The 22,622-nt window shown below is 43.5% G+C and overlaps 1 protein-coding gene and 1 non-coding gene across 2 annotated transcripts in view; one reads left to right on the top strand and one right to left on the bottom strand.

The window, feature by feature from the left end:
* Nucleotides 1–5,936: 5,936 nt before the first annotated feature.
* Apaf1 (apoptotic peptidase activating factor 1) overlaps nucleotides 5,937–22,622 on the bottom strand; it is a 71,086-nt gene continuing 54,400 nt past the window's right edge. The window contains exons 23-27 of the mRNA XM_048418247.3: nucleotides 17,370–17,489; nucleotides 16,027–16,152; nucleotides 13,603–13,728; nucleotides 11,659–11,805; nucleotides 5,937–8,337 (exon numbers count right to left, since the gene is read on the bottom strand). Coding sequence (XP_048274204.3) covers nucleotides 8,191–8,337; nucleotides 11,659–11,805; nucleotides 13,603–13,728; nucleotides 16,027–16,152; nucleotides 17,370–17,489 — 666 coding nt within the window. The 3' untranslated portion in view covers nucleotides 5,937–8,190. The remainder of the gene's footprint in view (nucleotides 8,338–11,658; nucleotides 11,806–13,602; nucleotides 13,729–16,026; nucleotides 16,153–17,369; nucleotides 17,490–22,622) is intronic.
* On the top strand, nucleotides 20,808–20,910 carry LOC125390127 (U6 spliceosomal RNA). The gene has a single exon (XR_007228660.1). It is a non-coding gene; the product is annotated as a U6 spliceosomal RNA (small nuclear RNA).

Here is a 22,622-nt window from a genome sequence, read left to right as displayed (position 1 = left end):
TCCGTACAGAGAAAAAGGGAATTATTAAATTCACAAGTAGGAGGATGGAGCGAGAAGGCATCATTTTGAGTCAGGTAACCCAGATCCAGAAAGACAAACACCACGTGTTCTCTCTCATAATTGGAACCTAGCTTTGAAAGGAGAGAGGATGGGAGGTGGGAGGGATATATTGGGGGTGGTGCCTCATCTCAGATGTCATAGGTTATCAAACAAAAAGTCCAGCACCTTGGGGTGGTTGGTCAAGGCGATTCCATAGATCCCCACATAGCAAAGCAAGGCTGTAAACATTGTTCTTGGTTACATATCAGAACCGTATGGTTAAGATCACACACTTGAGTCACAGAACATGGGGGAAAAAAAACATCAAGCTGCCCAGACCTGGAAACTTCTTCCCTACCGGTAAGTGTTCGCGGGGCTGGGAGGTGCCATGCTTGTTGCTTGGGGGAGAAAAGTCATCAACCGCCTTACCAAGTTGTGAACTGCAAGCTGTCATGGTGACCACACCATAGCAACTGACGAGACATGCCTCTTAGGACCCTAGTGACAGGAATGTCTGGGGTCATCAGCTGCTTCCCAATTGGATTTGAGGTCAATTTCACAAGACAGAACTCATGCCTGGTACTATTAACTGAGCTAAGAACCCTTAGCTCCATAGATCACTGACCCGCGGAAGAAAGCCGACTGTTATTTTGCTAATGAATCCAACTGCCTCCTAGAAACTTATCCCTCTATCCACCTTAGTACTGCTCCGCACTCTCATTAGAGAAGCTTCTCTTAGAGGCGGATGGGGGTTAATACGGAGACAACTGGCCAACGCACATGCCACTGTGGCATGCCCAGCCCCAAGTGGGACATCTACATCACACTCACTACCCACAAGACTCAGCTCCGGATCATCTCAGAGAGCGGGAAGAAGGACGGTAAGAACCGGAGGTGGAGAGAATGGCTGCAAAACTGTCTTCTGGACGTGACAGGGCACCGGTACACGTGAATTCACAACAGCTGCAGTTGCATGCACAAGACTTGCACGAGATCAGGCCAGTCAAAATGCTAGTACGGCTAGAAGAGGGGCTTCAAAGCCCCACCCCTTGCTGATGTGCTATTGGCAGCTGACTGCTGCTAGGGGAGAGTCAGTTTCTCCCTGGAATGCAGCCCCTGGTAAGCTACGTGGTTGGGACCAATTGGGTTCCTGGCCTTCAGCTGCTCTTCCCTACTAGAGCCTTCTAATGGAAGTGACTAAAAGCTGTGCTTTGCCTAGAGGATCAGAGGATGGGATTTTCACCTGTTGGCCATTGACAGCAGGGTATTTAAGCCTCCAAGGTGCTATTAAAGATGGGTCTTTGGTACCAGTGATTGAAGGTCTGCGTGTCGGTCTGTCTCTGCGTGAGCATTCTCAACCTCCAGCCCCTTTCCCGAAACTCGCGAACTGGGGTCTAGTGCATAGAGCGCAGACGCGGTGCGCGGCACTATATTCCAGGTTAAGGCCCTACATCCATGTACACATGATCAGCACTAGCTACACGTGGTGGACTTAAGAAAAAAGTACACAAAGCTGGTCATCGTGGTATATGTCTTAAATCTCAGAATTTGGAAGACAGAAGCAGGCAGATCTCTGTGAAATCAAAGCCAGCCTGTTGTACAGAGCAAGTTCCAAGATAGCCAGGACTACACAGTGAGACCCTGTCTTTAAAAGAAAAAAAAATGTACATTAAGTTAGGAGAGGGACATGGTAGGGTGGTTCTCGCAGGAATTGGATGGGAGAGAGTCGGAGTGGATTTGAGTAAAACACACTGTTTGAATGTATGAAATTCTCAAAGGATTTTAAAAAGTACCCAGGGTGGGCTCACAGAGATTAATATATGTAGGGTTTTGTAAACCTCTTTACTGATTTGGGTTCCCTGTTGGGGTAAAGAGATATAGTACTGTAACTTTTGTAAAGCAAACTTGGGTAAAGTAAGTTATAATTGTTCCTAAAGCTGTACTCTATTTTTACTAAGGTAATTTTTTTGGTTTATATAGTTCATAAAGTATTAGATTAAAATGTTTTAATACAGAAAATGGTTTCATAATCCACTAATATGACTAAGCAAAGACAAACCTTCTGGCATTTTTTTAAAGATATGAACTTGAGGTTGTAATATTTTAACTGTATAAATTATTTATCTGGAAATCAAATTCTGGTTGCCATCTAGGTCTCCAGCAATAAGAATGCCAGATTACAGATGTCATTTCCCTACCGTTCAGTGTTTGGTCTTCAAAACATTGAGATACTTAATAGTGATATCATTAATATTATTTCTGGCCATTTCATTATATGCATTTGAAATCTCAGAAATAATATGAAGATACCAAAGGAAAATTCATACAATAGGAAAAGGTCTTAATATCATTATTTATGGGGAAATTGAGCTAGAAGTATCCCCCAAGGGGAGAGAGTAATCAGCCAGAGTAAGAGTCAGAAGACAAGAGCTCATGATAGCAGGAAGACGAGCAGGGTCAAACACCACTGAAAAAGAGAGGGTAAGAAAAAGAATGTCACAAAGAGAAAAATGCAGCAGAGAATTAAAAACAGTTTGCAAAATAAGGAATGGGTGTGTCTTAACTTGGTTTCTATTTCCATGAAGAGACACCATGACCACTGCAACCCTTATAAGGAAAAGATTTAATTGGGGTGCTTGCTTACAGTCTCAGAGGTTCAGTCCATTATCATCATGGCCGGGAGCACGGTAGCATGCAGGCAGATGTGGTGCTGAAGGAGCTAAGAGTCTACATCTTGCAGGCAACAGGAAGTCAACTGACTCATCAGGTGGTATCCTGAGCATAGGAAACCTCAAAGCCCGTCCCCACAGTGACACACTTCCTCCAACAAGGACATACCCACTTTAACAAAGCCACATCTAATAGTGCCACTCCCTGAGATTATGGGGACCAAATACATTCAAACTAACACAGGGTGTAAACTAAACTAAATCCGTGTAAGGGAGATGAAAATATAGCAGCCCTTTTTAAATATGTCAACAGATGGCCCTGATCACAAGACTTTTTAAAAAGACATGAATCTGAGAAAGGTGTTTGTAGGAAGCAGGGTGCAAGAGGAGGAAGGGGGAAAAGGAAAGGTGGATAGTAAGAACACTCAAAATGCATCTACGTACATGTTTGAAGTTGTCAAAGAACAAACTTAGCAAAAAAAAAAAAACTGGCTCAAAATAATACTGAAAATACGTGTAAAGGAAACACAAAATGGGGCTAAAAAAGAAATCATCTCAATACGTTCAGAAAAGGCATCTGATGAAAATCCAACATCTCTCTTCATAATAAAAGCCCTGACAGAACAGGAGTAGAGGGACCAGATCTCAACACAATAAAACATGTTAATGAATGATAATGGGAGAAAACCCAAAGTATATCTGATAAGTCTGACAGGAACAACAGGGCGTCTACTTTCTCCTCTCTCGTTCACTCTCGTTCACTGCGGTGCTCCAAGTCTTAGCTGCAGAGTAAGACAAGAACAGGAAATAAAAGGGATGCGATGGGAAAAGAAGTCTAAATATTCATATTGGGAAATAATTTCTCCAGAATATTCTTCTATCTAATAAACCCCTTCAGCAAAGTGAAAGAAGACAAGAATAACACAAAGATCAGTAGCCTTCCTAGACACACAAAAAACACTGAAATCATTGACTGATCCCCATTCACAGCTGCTTTGGAATAAAGAAAACAGAGTAAGCAGGCTAGTGGTCGGTTTTCAAAGAAGGAAATATAAATAATCAATATACATAAGAATATTCAATATGGGCTAAGAACAGAGTCATGTGAGAATTCTGAGTGCTTGTGAGAAATCACCAAGAAAACGAGTCAAGAGTCTTGTGACCTCAGTTTCCTCAAAAACACGGAATTGTTCTTGGAATGCCATTTCATGCCCCTCCCCCCAGGAGTAGCATAGATGAGCAGGTTTACTTCAGATTTTCCAGTACAACTGGCTATTTATTTATATGCCTCTATGAAAAAACAATGTTTTGCCACATGCAGCTTGTCCTTGTGAGAGAACACCTTACTCGTGTGACTCTCAACTCTGAGTTGTCTGGTGATCTGAATAAAGCTGGCTACTGCATGAGACTTCAGTCCGCCTCATTTATTGGCTCTAGTCTCCCAAGTCCCATGGCCTCACTAGCCACCCGAGAAATAAGAATTTAAACTACAATAAGATTCCATCACCTCAGTAAGAACAGCAGTTACTTAGAAAACAAACACACCAGGTGTGATGGTGCATACCTTTAACTCCAGCATTTAGGAGGCAGAGGCAGGTAAAACCATTGTGAGTTCAAAGTCAGCCTAGACTATACACCGAGTTCCAGGACTATATAGTGAGATCATAGTCTCCAACTAAACAAAACAAGTCCTTCTGAGAATGTGGACACAGGGGAACTTTATGCATGGATAGGGGATGTAAGCTAAATCAATCACTAAGGAAGTGTATCAAAAAACTGAAATAGTAGATAAGCTGTGGACCCGACCTAGGTGTCCAAAAACATAGTGGATAAAGAAAATGAGGTTATGTATACACAATGGAATTATTCTCAGCTCCAAAGAAGGAAATTATGTTCAGAAAAATCTATGTAACTGGACAGAATCACACTAAGTGAAGTCAGTCAGTCTCGGGACAAACTTATGTTTTCACTTGGTGACCTAGTTTTTGTTTGTTTTGTTTTGTTTGTCGAGACAAGGTTTCTCTGTAGCTTTGGAGCCTGTCCTGCAACTAGCTCTTGTAGACCAGGCTGGCCTCGAACTCACAGAGATCCACCTGCCTCTGCCTCCTGAGTGCTGGGATTTAAGGTGTGCGCCACCACTGCATGGCTGATTTTTTTATAGACACATCAAATGCATTATGTATTTGTAAACGGCATGGACATCCTAGAAGAGAAACTTCATGGGCTAAAGGGGACCAACCTGAGAGGATAGGAGTGGTAAGGGTGGGGGCAAGGGGATGGAGGGAATGTGCTCAATACATCAGATATTTATATCAAAATGTCCTTACATAACACAGTATTGTGAGCAATGGATATACACAATAATAATAATAATAAACAAATATGACCACAATTTCCAAGAAATCTGGAATATGACTAAGAGACCAACCTAAGAATACACAGAGTGGAAGCTGAGATTAAAAACAAACAAAATATTTCAATAAGACATACATTTTCTATATAGAAAATCCCCCAAATCTACGGAGAAAGCGAACATTCGAGGAAAAAAAGCATCAGAACTCTAAATAAGCATGACCACAGAACAACCTCTCCACATCACATTAAAGGGGATAAAAGAACAAAGAAATGATATGAATGCTGAGAGAGAAAACGACTCATACAGGGAACCAAATCAGAATGCAATCACCTCTCAACAAAACCCTGGGAAGCCACGCTAGCATGAAACAAAAATACCTCTAACCAAAATTGCTGTATCCAGCAAAGCTGTCTTTTAAAATTGACAAATAGGGACATTTCAAGAAAAGCACAAACTAAAGCAGCTCATGGCCACCAAGCAGGAGGGGGTGTGTGTGTATGTGTGTGTGTACGAGCGTGTGTGTACATGTGCACATGAAGGTATGTCTACGTGTGTGTGGAGGCCTGAGGGCAATATCAGGTGTTGTACTTGATTGCTTTCTACCTTATTTTTGGGAAAGGTTGTATCTCTGTCAACCTGGAGCTCAAGTCAGCTACAATGGCTGGCCAGCAAATCATCGGGATCCTCCTGTCTCTGCCTTCCTGGGGCTGAAATCATAGAAATTATAGGCTTTTTTGTGTTGGTTGCGTGGAACAAACTCCAGTCCTCATATTTGCAATGACTGAGCCTGCCTTCCCAGGCCCACCCCTGAAAGCTGTTTTATCAATCCCCCAGCAATACGAAAAAAGGCAAGCAACGAGTTTGAAACCAAATTTTTTTTCAAAAAAATTTAAAACTTTTATTTTTGTCTTTAAAATTTGTTTAAACAGTATCCCAAGGCAAAAAAAATAACACATGTAAATTATAAATACAAAAAGTCTTCAAAGAGCTTAGAACACATGATACAAACCATCTTCACGTATACAAAAGCCAATGTTCTGCCTTTTTTCACATAGAAAGGACAGCCAAGAAAGGGCTCAAAGCGCCATCCGCGGGCTGCAAGCCCAGCCTTGTCGCCAGCCCCGAGAGCTGTGGCGTAAGCCGTCTCCTCCTTGTGCTACTGTCTTGCTCTCCAAGGCTTTTTAAAAAACTGTGTTTACTAGTTCACGCCCAGCTGCAGAGCAGATGAGCCACTGACGCTGTCTGAGAAGCAGTTGGCTCATTCTCGCCAAGTTCTAAGCAGGACAACTATTGAGATATTTATATTTATATATTCACTTATCACATCTGCTTAAATCACAGTAAGTGTGTAAACTAGTTCCTCAACCTACCAACCAAAAAAGGTAAAAAAGAAATGTCTGTAACTCTGTCCAAGCTTCTGTCCACTTCAATCACAGCTCCTGAAACGCCACGTGGAGCCCAGGGCACTGCAGAGTGTTTGGCTAGCATGTTTGAGGCCCTGGTTTCAATTTTCGGCACCACAAAGAAAACAGAAACTAAACTGCATGAGTGGATTTTTCCCTCTGCCCACACCACAGCCAGTAATAAGTGCTGACAAGAGAAACAGCTTCACTGTTTCTATCTACTATTAATACTAGTACTCACTAATTCGTACTGCAAAGTAAGATATCTGATTTTGTATTTTATAAGAAAACTACTTCTATTGCTACTAGGCAGTGGTGACGTACGCCTTTAATTCCAGCACTAGAGAGGCAGAGGCAGGCGGATCTCTATGAATTCAAGGCTAGTCTGGTCTACAGAGCAAGTTCTGGGACAGCTAGGGCTGTTACACAGAGAAACCCTGTCTTAAAAAAAAAAAAACAAAAACAAAAAAAGCCACAAACCCAAAAACTACATCTATTACTAATTTATGTCTATTGTCCTTAATAATATTTCTGGGGAAAGAGATCAGATTTAAGCTTCAAGTAAAGATCCTAAAAGGAAGTTAAAACTCTTAAGCTACTTAGGAGTGTGGTGCAGGAGGACCACAGGAACCTGCGTAATACAATCACTGTGCAATACAATGAACCCTCATTTCCCAGGGAAATGGGTGTCAGGGTCAGGGGGACACAGGAAACAGGAAGCAAGAAGGAGAAAGCCATCTTTTTCCAGCATCTCGGGGCATTCTGTGGAACTGCATAGAAACCATGAACTTTGAAAGTCATAAGGAGAATAACACTGACATTGGCCCAGAAGTACAGATTAAAGGAGAAGTATGTTTTACTATTTCACATTTCATTGACTTACTGACAGCTAACTATGGAACAGAGGTTAGGACAGATCAAGCAAAAAGTAAAAAACAGAGACCAGACATGGTGGTGCACACCTTTAGTCCCAGCACTTGAGAGGCAGAGGCAGGCAGATCTCTGTGTGTCGAGGCCAGCCTGGTCTATAGACTGAGTTCTAGGACAGCTGGGACTACACAGAGAAATCCCGTCTTTAAAAACAAGAGTGTTCAGGGTGGTGCCCAACTCAGACAATGACAACCAGAGTCCAGCTACACACAGGCTGTCACTGGCTACAGAGAGCTCTCTCTAACGTAAGACCTGCTGAAATACAGCACTCACTGAGTTATCAAAGCAAGCGCTGCAGACCGTGCACAACGACACAATATTTTAAAGCAAATTTAAAGAGTGCAAATAAGCAACACGATTGTATTTGGAAAGCCATACCCCCTGGGGGTAAGCGTGGCTCAGAAACCGACCGCCATTACCTTGCAGCATAGCCTGCATAATGAATGACAGCATCCACACACACAGTTCCTTCAAATGTTCTCATTAATTATGCCAACCAATTTGAATGCATCAAGGAAGAAGTTTACCAATGGTGCGACAATGTACATATTTACATTTCATTAACACGCTAAGAACAAACTGTTAACAACAATGATGACGATAAAACTAGAGTAAAAGTGTGCTCATCTGTGGACACGGCTAAACTGACATGACTCAGCCAGCCACAGACACTTTCATCGTGAGCACAATAGTCACGATACAATTCACAGCATTATAAAATGTTGGTATACTGAGTATCAGTTCTCTTCCAATTCAAAATTAAGGAGCTGAACTACATTAATGCTTAGGCATCTTACTCTAGAACCTGTAAAATGTATAAAATACCAAGGTTATCAACAGTCACATATGTGCGGAAGTCAGGGGACACATGTATTTTCTTGAGGTTTGTTCCATTCGTGTAGAAGGTCTGTGAGGACTCCCCAGTGACAACATTCCACCACTGTTCAGAGAGAAAGAAAACCTTCATTAGATTGGTGACCCCACAACATGGCGATGCAGTGCCAAGCAGCTCCTCTACCCCACCACCCCTCAGCCCCGCAGTGAGCGGGAGCGGCACCTGAGGATTACTGCTGAAGACTTCACCAGCCTTTGCTCATTAACCCTGTGACGGCCTCACAGCCGTGTCTGCACCACTGCCACTGCAAGGCCTTCAAGAAGAAGCAACAGCCACTAGAGAGCTGATGACACAGTATGTAGGGAAGGGTTGGGGCTGTCTGCACAACTTCTCCATGGGATAGGCGCATGGCTGCTTCCCTACACTAAGACACCCTTCTAGAGCCCCGGACTGCACCCCAAGAGATATACACCCCGACTGCTCACAGTACAGACAAGGGAGAGCAGTCCTCCTAGAGAGCCCTTTCCACCAGGGGTGATGCAGGCTGCTATGTGACAACCTATGCCGAATACCAACCACCTCCAAAGCAGGTGCTCTAACCATATCCTTCCCTCTTCTCTCCAGCACCAAATTCACAAAGAGTTTAACACTATCCTTACCAAATGGTGTTCACAAAATTTACTATCCTATTTCAGAGCTAAACTGAGGGCAGGAGACATTGTACGCGAACATGTTTTCAAAAGGCCTACGGTGCATCAGGAGCCTGAGCGTCACACACGCAACAATTTCTCGCCTATGTGCTCAGGACAGAGTCTCACCCTCAGCCTTGCCGTGGGAAAGCTTGAGTATTTTCTTTACTCTTGGTAGCAGGAGCTGGTAAATGTGTGTCACAGGGCTTGGTAAAGCTCACTAAAGCAGCACACACTTCCAAAAACAGCACAAGAACACAGTCCAGCCCAAGAGAACGTTTCCAGTAACTAGGACTCGGAGAGAAACCTGAGTTCCTGAGAGAATCAAGACTCGGAGGACAGTGGGAACAGACAGCAGAGGAGGAAGTTTCTGACTTCCAAATGCAGTGTCCGTCCTCACATCTGTCCGTCTCCCACATCATTAAAAAGGACTTTACAGCAGTCACTGGTTCAATATGGATTGGAAATACAAGTTTTCACAGCAGCAATCTCAGGATTTTCAGGGTAGTGAATTAGTCAGTAAGGTCTACAGTTGTAGACACAGGCCATGAGAGGTTTCTCCAAACGCACAAAATGTGCGACAGTAAGCCTGATCCTCACGTCAACAATGCACTTTAGGTGAGGATGCACCGGGTTAAACCCATTAGTTACAATAAACATGACGGTCTGACGCTGATAGAGGACCAAGCCCGAGCATGGACAGCAGCGAAAGCTATATAATATCTGTACCACAGCACATATTAGCATTACCCCCATCTTACAGACAGAACAACCTGTAAAAAGTCTGAAGACTAGTGAGGGGCAGAGCTGGGGTCTGAATCAGGCAGTCTGTCCCAGGACCCACTCCCCGGTCATAACAGTACTCTTCTGGGTACAATACACCTTCATTTATGACCCTGTGTTCCACATTTTACATCAGCCTTGGCCTTCAGTGTAGGAATTCATATGAACTTGTCATTCCAGAAGTCTGTTTTCTGTGGCATCCACGACCCTAGTGGAAGCTAAGTGATATTATGTTTTCATTTATAACAATTTTGAAAGATAAGAACATTTTACCTAGTATCTTACTGGCACTCAATTTACATTGCTCAAATTTTAAAGTAAACAGACCCAAAATGCCTAATTTCTTGGCCACTCTAGCAGCTGTTTCTTCTTACTCCTAATTTGTTCTGTGCCTTTGGATGGTCTCATTAACATGCTGGGTAGATGCAGGCTGGGTTATAACATCATTAGTTTAACTATGCTAGTAATCAAACAGAAGGCAAAGCGCTGACTGTCATGTCAATACATAGCCTACACAGACAGGCATAGCTTCTCCCGGCCTCGAGACATAACCTCTACAGTGCAGCGGCAGTGTGTCAAGGCGGCTCACGGATCTTCGCAGTACCCTAAAAGCCAGACAGTTATGCAGAGTCACTCCAGGGAGTCCAAAGATTCTAGAAGCTTGGTGTCAAGGCTGGGCAATTACTTTATCAGCAGCTCTCAGCCTCCAACACAGAGACAGCAGCATCTCTCTTCTAAGCACCAGCTCAGAGTTATTTACCTTTACACTAGGAGGACAAGCAGCATTAATAGCCCAGCATCAATGGACGACTGAATGAAAGGATGCCCCAAAAAGTGCCCATTAACAAACACAGCATTAGGAGGCCATTTCCAACGCAGGCTGGAGAGGTACCTTGCACAAATTGAAAAAAGTCCCCTCATTTATCTTTTATAAGCCAGATGTTTATGCTGAGTGACACCGCAATACTGTGGACCCTTATAACAAAGGCTCCGTCCAAACACATCTGAACATCTGTCCTGTGAGGTAATAAGATCATCCTCTCTTGGCTGTTTCCAGGAAGTATCAACTGCCTCACAAAATCCTGTGAGATCAGTTGTCAACGACAAAGCTTACAGAATGCCCAAGTGGTCAGCATAATGTGCAGCATCCTTTTCCAGCCTTTTCCAACCACCCTGTCCATCCCTCTCCTTTCTGCCTCCACTTCTCCCAGGCCCCTCCTAGGCTTTAGGGACTTTATTTTCCATTTCCTTCCAGTATGGAACACCAGCCAGCACTGGGAAAGGACAAGCCTTAAATGTGTGCCCAACACACAGTAGGCACTGAACACAGTGTTACTGAATGGATACATGAGACAATAAATGACATCAGAACCCTTCAATATGCCGAAGCCCTAGCCCCAATAGTCACTACTGAGTATGCACAAGTCAGCTTGTTAGAGACAGCAGAAGGGGCACTGGCCCTTGGAGCTACTAATCACCGAGTTTTGGAAAGGTGATGAACTCCATGAGAATCAGTCTTGCTCATCTATAACCCAAAGGGAGTAAAACTTGGCCATCACAAAGCTGACTAGTGTGCTGGCAGAACCCAAAGTCTACAGATAACAAATGATACGCTGTTACTATTATTATCAAGAAAGACAATTTCACAAATACATTTTACAAATAATTCCAATCAAAATATTTACTGCTGTGTGCCACAGGAGATGAAGCTGGGTCATGCAGGCTCAGATGGGGAGGTGAGAGCCCCCACGTTGTTACTGCAGCCAGCAAAGACGCTGAGAGACCTGGGGAAAGCAGCCTTCCAGATGTCAGCCACCACTGCAAAGCTGTTGTCCCACAACAGCCTCCCCTACTCTGCTGGGTTACAGGAAACCCAGCTGAAGAACACTGAGTGAAGACCACTTCGATACGACGCAGGCTGCTCTTTCCTCACACATCCTCGAGTAACGCTTACCTTAAGATATCCTCCAGCAGAGACAAGCATTTTGCTGTCGGGAGAGAAGCAAAGGTCGGTCACCCAGCCTCCATGGGTAGCAGTTCCTTCCTCCACTGAAATCGGAGCACACAAATGAAGAAGCTGGCCATTTGAGACATTCCATATCTAGATAAACACGATACATGATTCATTAGTAGGGTGTCCCTGAAGGTTTACCAATTTCAAAGTATACATACAAATCATCTGTGATATATCTGCAAATCTTTCTTTAAAAGCAAAAAGAATAGCATTATGGATCAGAGTGCTATCAATTTCCACTGAATGAGAAAAGCAGGCAAGATGCACACATCTCTAATTCTAGCTGCTCAAGAGGCTGAAGAAGGAAGATTTTTGAGTTCAAAGCCAGGGCAACATAATGAGACTCTGTATCCAAACACTAAAAAATTAAAGGAGGTGTTTATCATTGAAATTCTAGACAATGTGTGGATCAGGCAGATCAAAGCAGAGGAATCGTGGCATTCCTGGAAGGCCTGGGAGACTCTAGCCCTGCAAATCCAAACCCTCCGGCTTCTCTGCATTACACTGAACCCTCCTGAGTGTTGATGCCTCTTCTTGAAAGCAAGCAAACAAAAACAACAAAACCCCCACCAGAAATAAAGACATTTTCCTCAAAATTCCTGGTTCCAAGGCTGCAGAGATGGCTCAGCAAAAACCACGGGCTACTCTTCCAGAGGACCCAGGTTCAATTCCCAGCACCCACATGGCAGTCCATAGCCACCTGTAACTCCGGTGACAGGGGATCAGACAGCCTCTCTTGACTACCTCAGTCACCAGGTTGCCTGTGCTGCATAGACAAACCCCCATCCACATAAGAAAATAAAAAGTTTACAAAAACAAAACATAGTTGTCAAAGCAGCTACCCCGGGGCTCAAGCTTTTCACTTCCTGCACAATTCCTCGAACACCCCAAGTAGTCTGGCTGAATTCCCATGGTTTCTGACCTTCTAGCACACAATACGTTCAACATTAGCCTTTATTTCCACAGACACAAAAGAACAGCGCGTCCCAGTTCTCGGAAGACTGTTTTCTAGGTGACGCTGGCACAGTTGACATGTGCACATTCACAAGTTCAGGGTGATAAAAACTGGCTGCTCACTTGGACTCTGTGACAGAAATGTGAGCCTCAGGACACCTGCATTAACAAAGACAGTCCAACAAGGACTGCAACAAACCCCAGGAAAACACTGACTAATGGGTAAGGGTCTAAAAAGATCTCTACTTTGAATAATGAGAAGAACAGAATTTGAAATTCATGTATGAACCAATGATTTACAAAATTAGTTTCTCTAAATTCTGCCACTAAAAGAATCTTTAGCTAACATTAAAAATTAATACAAATCTTTCACAAACAGCAGAGAACAACTACAAATATTTATTCACCTATGTAGAAAACATCTGTGTAACACTTACTTTTAGTTTTGTTTATCTTATTTTATTTTATTTTGAGACAGGGTCTTACTACGTAGTCCTGGCTGGCCTGGAGCTCCTTTTATAAAGATCAGGCTGGCTTCAAATTGAGGTGCACCTGTCTCTGTCTTCTGAGTGTTGGGATTAAAGGTGTGCACCAACATGCCACCTGATTTATCTAACTCTGAAATATTCTTTCCTGCTGTGAAGGTGCCTAGGAATATGGTGTCCACAGAAATGGAGCAAAAAATGCTCCATATAACCAAAACCCCAGGACCTGTGCATTCCTGTCCAGTGTGAAGTTGTTGTGATTTCAGGACTTAGAAGGCTAAAACAGGAAGACCTGGAGTCGGGCCAGGCAAGGTTAAACAGTTAATTCAGGTCAGTCTAAGATATACTACAAGATTCTCAAAAACACACCAAACAAACCACCTCAGTGTGGGAAGAATGCCAGCCCGGGCTAAAGGAGAGATGCTATCGCGGTCGGCACACCTACCCTGATTTCTCCATTGTCATCTCCAGTTGCCAAGAGGATGCCATCCAGAGAGAAGGCAGAGCAGCGGACACACCCAGTGTGACCCTCCAACTCATGGAGAGGGGAAAGCAGTTCAAAACTCCAGATCTGGAAAGCAATTAGGAATGGTAAGCACACTCTTCCAACACTTACAAAACCTGCCCTAAGAGTTACACAGCCAAAAAGTCAACCGCATGCAAGTTAGAACATTTGGTGCTGCATTGGTGTTCACAAGATGCCCGGATCCAACCTGCCACCTTGTCAAGTTCTTGGGACTCCTCTTTAATTAACTGCTCAAGAACCTGAGCCACCTCTCTTATCTTTGTATTAATGCTCAAAGAACAGAGAATCAGTTCAGAAGAGCTTACAGGGTGAGGTAGACAGTGTATGCTCCTAAATTCTTGGGGCCTAAGGTTCTCCAGCTTCAGTTTCTGCACTTGGAAAATGAGGACAATGCCCCTTCCCCTCCAGTGTTCTCTCCGTGATTTTGTTCTGACCACTGAGCCAGGACCCCCTGAAAATTGCTATGTGTCAGGCACTACCAACTAAGAGCTTGTGGTGTGAGACGAAGCAGACACAGCCCCTTTCCTTGACGTTTATAGTTTATCAAGGAAGCAGACTCAGGGGCAGTTGGGAACAGCGGAAATGCTTCAAAAACCACAAAAACACCACACTGGAAACTCTGAAGGGAGAGCAGCTAATGTTGCCTGAGAGTCAGAGAAGGCTTCGCTGAAGAGCCATCAAGAAGGTAGGTCTAGGGTTGGAGAGATGGCTCAGTGGTTAAGAGTACTGGCTGCTCTTCCAGAGGTTCAAGTCCCAGCAACCACATGGTGGCTCACAACCATCTGTTGTGATATCATTATATCTGGTGCCCTCCTCTTCTGGCGTGTGAGGATACATAATAAATATGTGTGTTGTATACATAATAAATAAATAAATCTTTAAAGGGGGCTGGAGAGATGGCTCAGAAGTTAAGAACACTGACTGCTCTTCCAGAGGTCCTGAGTTCAATTCCCAGCAACCACATGGTGGCTCACAGCCATCTGTAGTGAGATCTGCTGCCCTCTTCTGGCCAGCAAGCATATAGACAGAACACTGTATACATAATAAATAAATTAAAAAAAGAAGGTAGGTCTAAAATAGACAGACAGAACACTGTATACATAATAAATAAATTAAAAAAAGAAGGTAGGTCTAAAATGGTGTGTCACAACTCGTACACCAAGACAGAGGTGGAAATAGACAGACACAGAGAATGGCTGAAGAGAAAGGTGGCAATGGTCAAAGAGCTTGCCTGGAAACCAGCATAGATAGGTGGACCACAGACCTTAGGTGGTAGTAGGAAGGATAAAGTAAAGGAGCTGCCCAGGAAGTCACCCACCAGTCAATAGGGAAGAAAGTACGGTCTTTGGAAACAAAGAAAAACAGATGGAACTAAAACACTGAGCAATGAACAGCAGCACAAAGACAGTTAGACCATGACGTCATTAACAAAGACGGAGGGAAAGAGAAGGGAATGGAGTGCTGAGAGTCCCCAGCTGGAAGCACAGCTCAGAGAATGTCAAAAGTTTCTACTCACACATGGTGAATACAAACTCTGCTCACACCCCTTCCAAATACTTTTACTAAAACTAACATACAGCAGGGTCTATTTGATTATTATAAATTAAAAAAATCATTTTCTTAATACTGTAAGAATTAAGAATTTGATAAATTAATAATCTTTTTTTTAATCTTAATTTTCCAGAAAGGAGAATCAGAACTATTAAATGATCTATCTAATGCCAAATGAACGCTAATAGGCATTCTCCCAAAGCTGTGACCTCCATCCTTAGCTTTAGCTTCTATGTACGCAGGGCTGGAACAACAACTTAGGACATGAAGATCAAGAGAGTTACAGGGAGCGCAATTCCTAGCAGCGCACGCCCTACATAGGAGACGGAGGTCATCAGGAGACGACTCAGCCAGGGCACGGGCCTCACCAGCCCAATGACCCAACTTCAAGAAAAAAGCTGGATGCAGCGACCCGCATCTGTAGGTCCAGCATTCCTATGGCAGGGTGGAAGGTGGAAACTCCTGGGAACTCTGGAAGCTCCTGGCTCTAGAGTGCACAGCACAGCACAGCAAAAGCAGCAGAAATAATGGGAGACCCTGCCTCAGCAAGGTGGCAGGAAAGGACCCACTCCCAACAGCTGTCCTCTGACCTACACACGTACATTGTAACTCACACAGGCTCCTTCTCTCTGCCACACGCAAACACAAAATAATAAATGAATAAATTCTTAAAAATACATATGATACAGATACGTGAACAGAACCTGTCACTCTCCTGCCTTATCCACTGGACTCATAACACACAAGCAACACTGCAAGTTTTCTATGCAGATGTTCAAGCGGCTGCCCGACCTTCGCTGTCTTATCGGCAGAGGTAGAGGAGAACTTGGCGGTGTCAGAGGAAACGTCACAAGACAGCACTGCACCCTGATGGCAAAGGAAGTCTTTTTCTGTTCTTCCAGTGATGATATTCCACACCTTGGGGGGAAAAAAGATTAGGTGACACTTTTAAAGACATTTTTGTCATGCATGATGGAATTCAACTGTAACCCCAAGGGAAGAGTAAGCAGAAGTTCTACAAGGTCAAGGCCAACTTGGGCGACAGGGTAGTTAAAAAAAAAAAAAAAAAAAAAAAAGGATGGGTGAGCTCAGTGGTAAGTGCTGACTTAGCCCCTGGGAAGTCTCACCTTTGATTCCCAGAATCCCAGAACAAGGAGAGGGAGGGGAAGGGAAGGAAGAACACCTTGAAATGTGAGGGGACAGTGAGGGGGCTGGAGAGACGGCTCAGCAGTCAAGAGCACTGGTTACTTTTCCAGAGGACCTGGGTTTGGTTTCCAGCACCCACAAGGTGGCTCACAACCATCTGACTCCAGGTCCAGGAGATCCAGTGCTTTCGGCCTCTGTGGGTACTGCATGTACTCAGTGCACAGAGACATACATGCAAGCACTCATACACATAAAATAAATCTTTTTTTAAATAAGGACACAATCAGCTAAAAAAAACCCATCCATGTAAAACAAGTCTTAGAGCAGTGAGCGTTCTCGTCTAAGCTTCCTTAGTGTACACGCTTAGACACACGGCGGACACGGGACTGCAGGAAAGAAAGCCAGGCACAGCACTCAATTATTAACATTCATGGGCTTTAAAGCCATCACAGTATAATTATTGCAATGTAAGAATGTCTTCTTTAAAAGGGCAGTCTGAGGCTGGGTATGGTGGTGCACATGCCTTTAGTCCCAGATACTCAGAAGGCAGGAGCTCTGAGTTCATGGCCAGCCTGGTCTGGTCTACAGAACAAGTTCTAGACCAACCAGGGCTATATAATGAGATCCTATTTCAAAATACATACATACATATATATATACATACACACACACACACACACACGTATAACTTCAGAGGACCTGGGTTCAGTTCTCGGCACCCAGCGCACAGGCATCTGCATGTAACTCCTGTTCTAGAGGATCTGATGTCCTCTGCTAGCCTCCGTGGACACCAGCCACGCAAGTGGTGCACAGACATACAAGCAAGCCATGCACACAGTAAAATAAAATACACTTAAAGAATATTTTCATTGGGAGGGGGGCGGAAATGGAAACTTTTATAATTTAATAAACTTTGAAAAAAAAAGAGTATTTTCAAAATAACTTAAAAAACAAAAATATATTTTAAAAAAATCTGGAATTCAAATTACCTTCACTGTTCCATCAAACGACCAAGAAAGCAATCTTGAATTTTTTAGGAGCCTGAAGTCCTTCACTGTTTCTTGATGGCCTTGCAAAAAGATATAGTCCTCTGACTGCCAATTCCATACCTGAATATCAAAGAAATAAGTCTGTTATAAACCTTCCCCAATTATATCCCACTGGAAAGACTATGTGTTCTCTCATCTAAAGTCTTTTATCTTCTCAGTATTTCAATCAGAGAAATAACAAAGAACACTGTCTCTGTGTTTCCAAAGAGAAAAAGTTGAAGCTAATTAGCTTAATGGGGGGCAAAATAACACTTTTTCTCCTAAATAAAATTTGTTTTCTTCAGTTGCTTAGAGAGTAATTAAACCACAAGACAGGGAAAAAAAAAAGCGTACACTATGTCAGTGAGCTCACCGCCTGATTAAATTTTCCAGAGAAAATTATCCCAATTACATATCTGCAGATTTACAAGCCTGGACATCGAGTGAGCCTGCAAACTCTGGCCCCTGTGACGTTCGCCCTCCTGCCCAAAAGGTCCAGGGAGCCAGACAACTGGAAACACAGGTTCTCAAGCTTCAAAAGTCTTAGACAGCCCCTAATGCAATTCCCAGAATAGAAGCAGCAGCAAAAGGCACTATGAGTTCACATGCAGCTTGGGGAGGAGGCTCTCGACCACAGCAAGAAAGAAGAGCTGAAACCATGCCAACAGCATCTGAGGCACAGCAGTGAACAGAGACATCTATGTCATGTCAATATGCAGAACATCCGTCACTACATCAGAGCAACAGTGTTCCGTGCCTTCTAAATTCCTGATGTCAATTAATTTAGCAAACATGTTTCCAAGGCAAATGTGACTCAAACAAGGATCTGCCATGAGCAAATCTACAAAATGAGACATAAAAAAAAATCTTACACAAAGATATTAGCTACTGAAGCAAAAGTATTGTCAAATTCAAAACAATGATTCCTTCGAGATGATTTGGCCAAGGCCAGCACTCAAAGCATGCAAGAGGGGGTGGGGCTGCAAAGAAAGCCCTGCAGTTCCGAGTACTGCTCCTGCAAAGGACACATGCCCATCTGCAACTCCATTTCCAGGAGATTCAACACCTCTTCTGACTTCCAAAGTCACACACATAGCGCACATTCATAAATGCAAGGACTCACAAAATAAAACAAATGACTCTTTAAAAGTTGGGGGGGGGGGAGTGGAGAGATGGTTAACAACAATGATTGCTTTCCAGAGGACCTGGGTTCAATTCCCAGCACCCACATAGCAACTCACAACAGTCTGCAATTTCAGCTCACCCTCACACAGATAGACATGCAGGCAAGATATCAATGTACTTAAAATAAAGATAAATTATTTGAAGAAAAGCAAAGAATGAATGATTCACAAACTGAGAACTTTCAAACGCAGTGAATGAATAATAATAATAATAAAACTAGTAAAGTACTTCAAGACCCACAGAATCAACTAAGCAGGGCTCAGGGGCTCACAGAGCCTGCCTGGGTCAGGGCCAGGCCCTCTGCAAACAGGCTGTGCTGGTTTAGCCTGGGGTGTTGTGGGACTCCTGACAATGGGAGAGTCGTCTGACTCTTGCCTGCGCTCAGGATCCTCTTCTTTCTACTGGGTTGCCTCATCCAGCCATGACATGAGGGTTTGTGCCCAGTCTTATTCAATCTCGTTATGCCATGTTTGGTTGATATCCTGAGAGGCCTGTTCTTTCCTGAAGGGAAGCTAAGGGGTGGATCTGGGGAGAGGGGAGACTGTGGTTTGGATGTATTATAGGAAAAGAGAAAAGAAAAAGGAAAAAAAAGTGAAAGAAACAGTCTCACGTGTCAAAGTCCAGTGAATACAGGTAATGAGATGGCTTGCAAAAGAACATGAATCCGTGAAGCAGCCCCAGCACCCCACAGTGTAGAGGGCCGCAGCCACATTCTCCATTACAAAATGGCGCTGACATCCGGCTTCACCGCCAGTTGAACGCACATGTGCTCGGTAACTTTCCACTGAGTTCCCGCCTACTCCCGAGGCATCATCTGGGATAATGGATAGTTGACCAATCCAAGAGTGACACGTCCGAAGCAAGGATTGTTTTCCTATATAAGGGATGGGTTCCTTCATATCTGGGTCTCCGCCATGTTGGCTGATGCTCGCTCTCCCAAGGGGCATTAAAGCTTTTCTGCAGAAGGATCCTGTGTCCCATGAGGTTCTTGATGGCGAGAAGGGGCGTGAGACACCACAGGTGTGTCACTACTGACATACTGGCTCTGGTGTGAGCGACTGTCAAACAGGGGAGAGGTGACTTCAAGCCCTTTCCTAGCAGGTTTAAACAAAACTATAAAAGCAGTGCCAAGCCTTAGCTCCCTTCCTTTAGCCTCTGCCACACACGGCAGCAATCCCCCACCAGGCCGTGGCTCTGGATCTCTTCCTGTCTTCTGGTCGGGGGCATTCATACTCAGAAGTAGGATCACCAGGACTGGGATCTGCTGTGTGCAAACATGTCACTGCAGGGAGAGGCTGGAAGTGACAGTGTTCTGAGGGCGCACGGGTGGGCCAGATGTATGCTGGGGACTGTGGTAAGGTGGGGTAACATGGACTTTCCCGGCTCCCCAAATCACATCAAAATGTCAGGGCACCCCGTATGACAAGGCATACCCTAAACCATTTCCACTAGGAATGTCCCGGCTACCGCCTTTCTTTCTGGGCTTAAGCAGACTTGGGGATCAATGGCTGCTCTTCATACTCCTCCAGTCTTGACAGTCTGGGCTCCTCCTGGCCAGGCTCTCCTGCTGCTGTCTACCTGAGGAAATCAGAGAGCCTTCCTGCACATGGACGACAAAGAACCTCCGAGAGGCCAACCGCTGTCTCAAAGACACTTTCGGACAGGCCAATGACAGTGGTGCTTTCAGCTGAACTCACACCCAGTTAACTGAATCATCTTGGAATGACAGACAAGGTCCTACTTGCACTCAATGACCGCGCTGAAGTTGAACTTAGAGATGCCTACCATCAGCAAGAATATTTGTGAGTACACACTACAGAATTTTTAACTGCTTAAATAAAGTTCAACGTTCTTTAAAAAAAAAAAAAAACTGGCTGTGTATGCCTATAATCGAAACACTGGGAGAAGCTGGGGAAGAAGGACCACAAGTGTGAAGCCAACCCACACTATCCATCAAGCCCCAATAGAGAGACCCAAAAGCAGGAGTGAATAAACACTAGATTTCTTAAACCTTAAAGGGGCAGACGGGTCGGGGTTCAAAGCCAGCCTTGGTTACACAGTGAGTTCAAGACCAACCTGAGTGACATGAGACCCAGACTTAAAAAAAAAAAAAAATCACAGCACAAAAAAAACAAACAAAAAACCCTCAAACCATCATTTCTTAAAAATCTCTACCAAGAGTTTTATTATAGGACCTATTAAACCCTGTAAATAGTGCTTGCTCTGGCAGCACACATAGTAAAACCGGAACTATACGGGGATTAGCACGGCCCTGTGCAAGGATGGCATACAAATTCATGAAGCTGTCCCTAGTCTTTTTGTTGTTGGGATTTTTTTATGTTTTTTTGTTTTTTTAAAGAGAAGGTCTCTCTATGTAGCCCCAGCTCCTTTGAAACTCACCTTGTAGACCAGGCTGGCCCTGAACTTACAGAGATCTTCCATCTCTGCTTCCCAAGTGCTTGGTTTAAAATTGTGCGCTACCACACCCAGCAGGATCCCCTATTTTTTAAGCCTCTCAGCCTGAATTCATGTGATAGAAGAGAAAGATTTCCAGCTCACTGCACCCCGACCACCACATGAGCGCACATGACTCCCTGGGGTGTGTCTTTTAAAAGTCCTGTATATGTAAAAACCATTCTCAGCAGTCCAGAAAGAGAAGATGAAGTATAACTTGTATTTTTAAAAATAGCTCTCATTCTAAAAATGACTTCTCCCTCTGGCTAAGAATATCTACAAACAGGTCATAAAACCTTATGAATTTAAGCTCAGCCCGAATACAAAGTCCCAACAGGATTTATCTGATGTAGTTAAACTTCCCCCACTTCAAAGACATCTGGAGAGAAAGAAGTGCGATTATTATACGAGTTTCACAGCTAATAAAGAAGAATCATGGGAGCTTATAATACAATTTCTGTATTGAAGCCAAATTTCATTCCAATCCTACACCTTCATAAAGACACACTTAGCAAGATTGGTTTTTTTAAGTAGTTTTTAAAGGCATAGTTAAATGTTTCCACAAGAAATATGTACTAAATAAAACTAGGAGTATACTCCAAAAGTAGAACACTGGCTAGGGTAGGGAGCCGTGATGTACACCTTTGATCCCAGTGCTCAGAGGCGGAAGCAGGTGGACCTTTCTGAGGTCAAGGTAACAAGACTGAAGTGGGCCTGAGGTGCCTACTGAGTTGCCTAGTGAGCCCTATCTTTTAAAAAAAGAAAAAAGAAAAAAAAAGAATTCTTGAGCATTAAAAATCTAAAAAACTGAAGAAAAATATTGTGGCACATGTCTAAACCCAGGAAATGGAGGCAGAAGAATCAGAAAGGTCATCCTTGGCTACGTGGTAACTTCAGATCCAGTCTGGGCTATAAAGACCCTGCCTCAAACAATAAGCCAAAACCGAGAACAAGAGGACTGGCCTAGGAACCAGTATTTGAATAATGAGTTTTACAAAAAGAGAATCAGATTGGACCAGAAAAGGAAAATGGAAAAGAAGAAATAATTCAAGAAAAATGTGAATTTAAGAGTAAGTTTCCTTGAAAGGAACTGCCAAAATGAACAAAATAATGGAAGGCACATCATCATGAAATCCACAGAGAAGATTCTAAATCTTCCAGAAAGACTTAAAACCGAGAATTATGGTGCACACCTTTAATCCCAGCACTGGGAGGCAGAGGCGGGTGGATTCTGTGAATTCAAGACCAGCCTGGTCTACACACCAAGTTCTAGGCCAGGTAGAGCTACATAGCGAGATCTGTCTCAATAACAAACAAACAAAAAAATAATCAAAATGACTTTAAATTTCTAATATAAATTTTGGAACTTAAGGAAAAAATGAGGCAATATCTTTAAGAAAAAGTTTTAAAGTGAAATAATGTCCAGCCACATGGAATCAAAGACTAAATTTTTCTAAACTATAAAACGATAGGAACTGCAACCATGAGGAGTGATGGTGCACGCATGCAATTCCTGCATTCAAAAAGTAGAGGCGAGAGGACACCAAGTTCAGACCAACAAGCCTACACTACATC

This window comes from Myodes glareolus, chromosome 26 (assembly GCF_982192425.1).
Source record: "Myodes glareolus chromosome 26, mMyoGla1.1, whole genome shotgun sequence".
Lineage (NCBI taxonomy): Eukaryota > Metazoa > Chordata > Mammalia > Rodentia > Cricetidae > Myodes > Myodes glareolus.
Note: the sequence above shows the minus strand (reverse complement) of the source record. Positions and strands in the feature narration are given on the sequence as shown.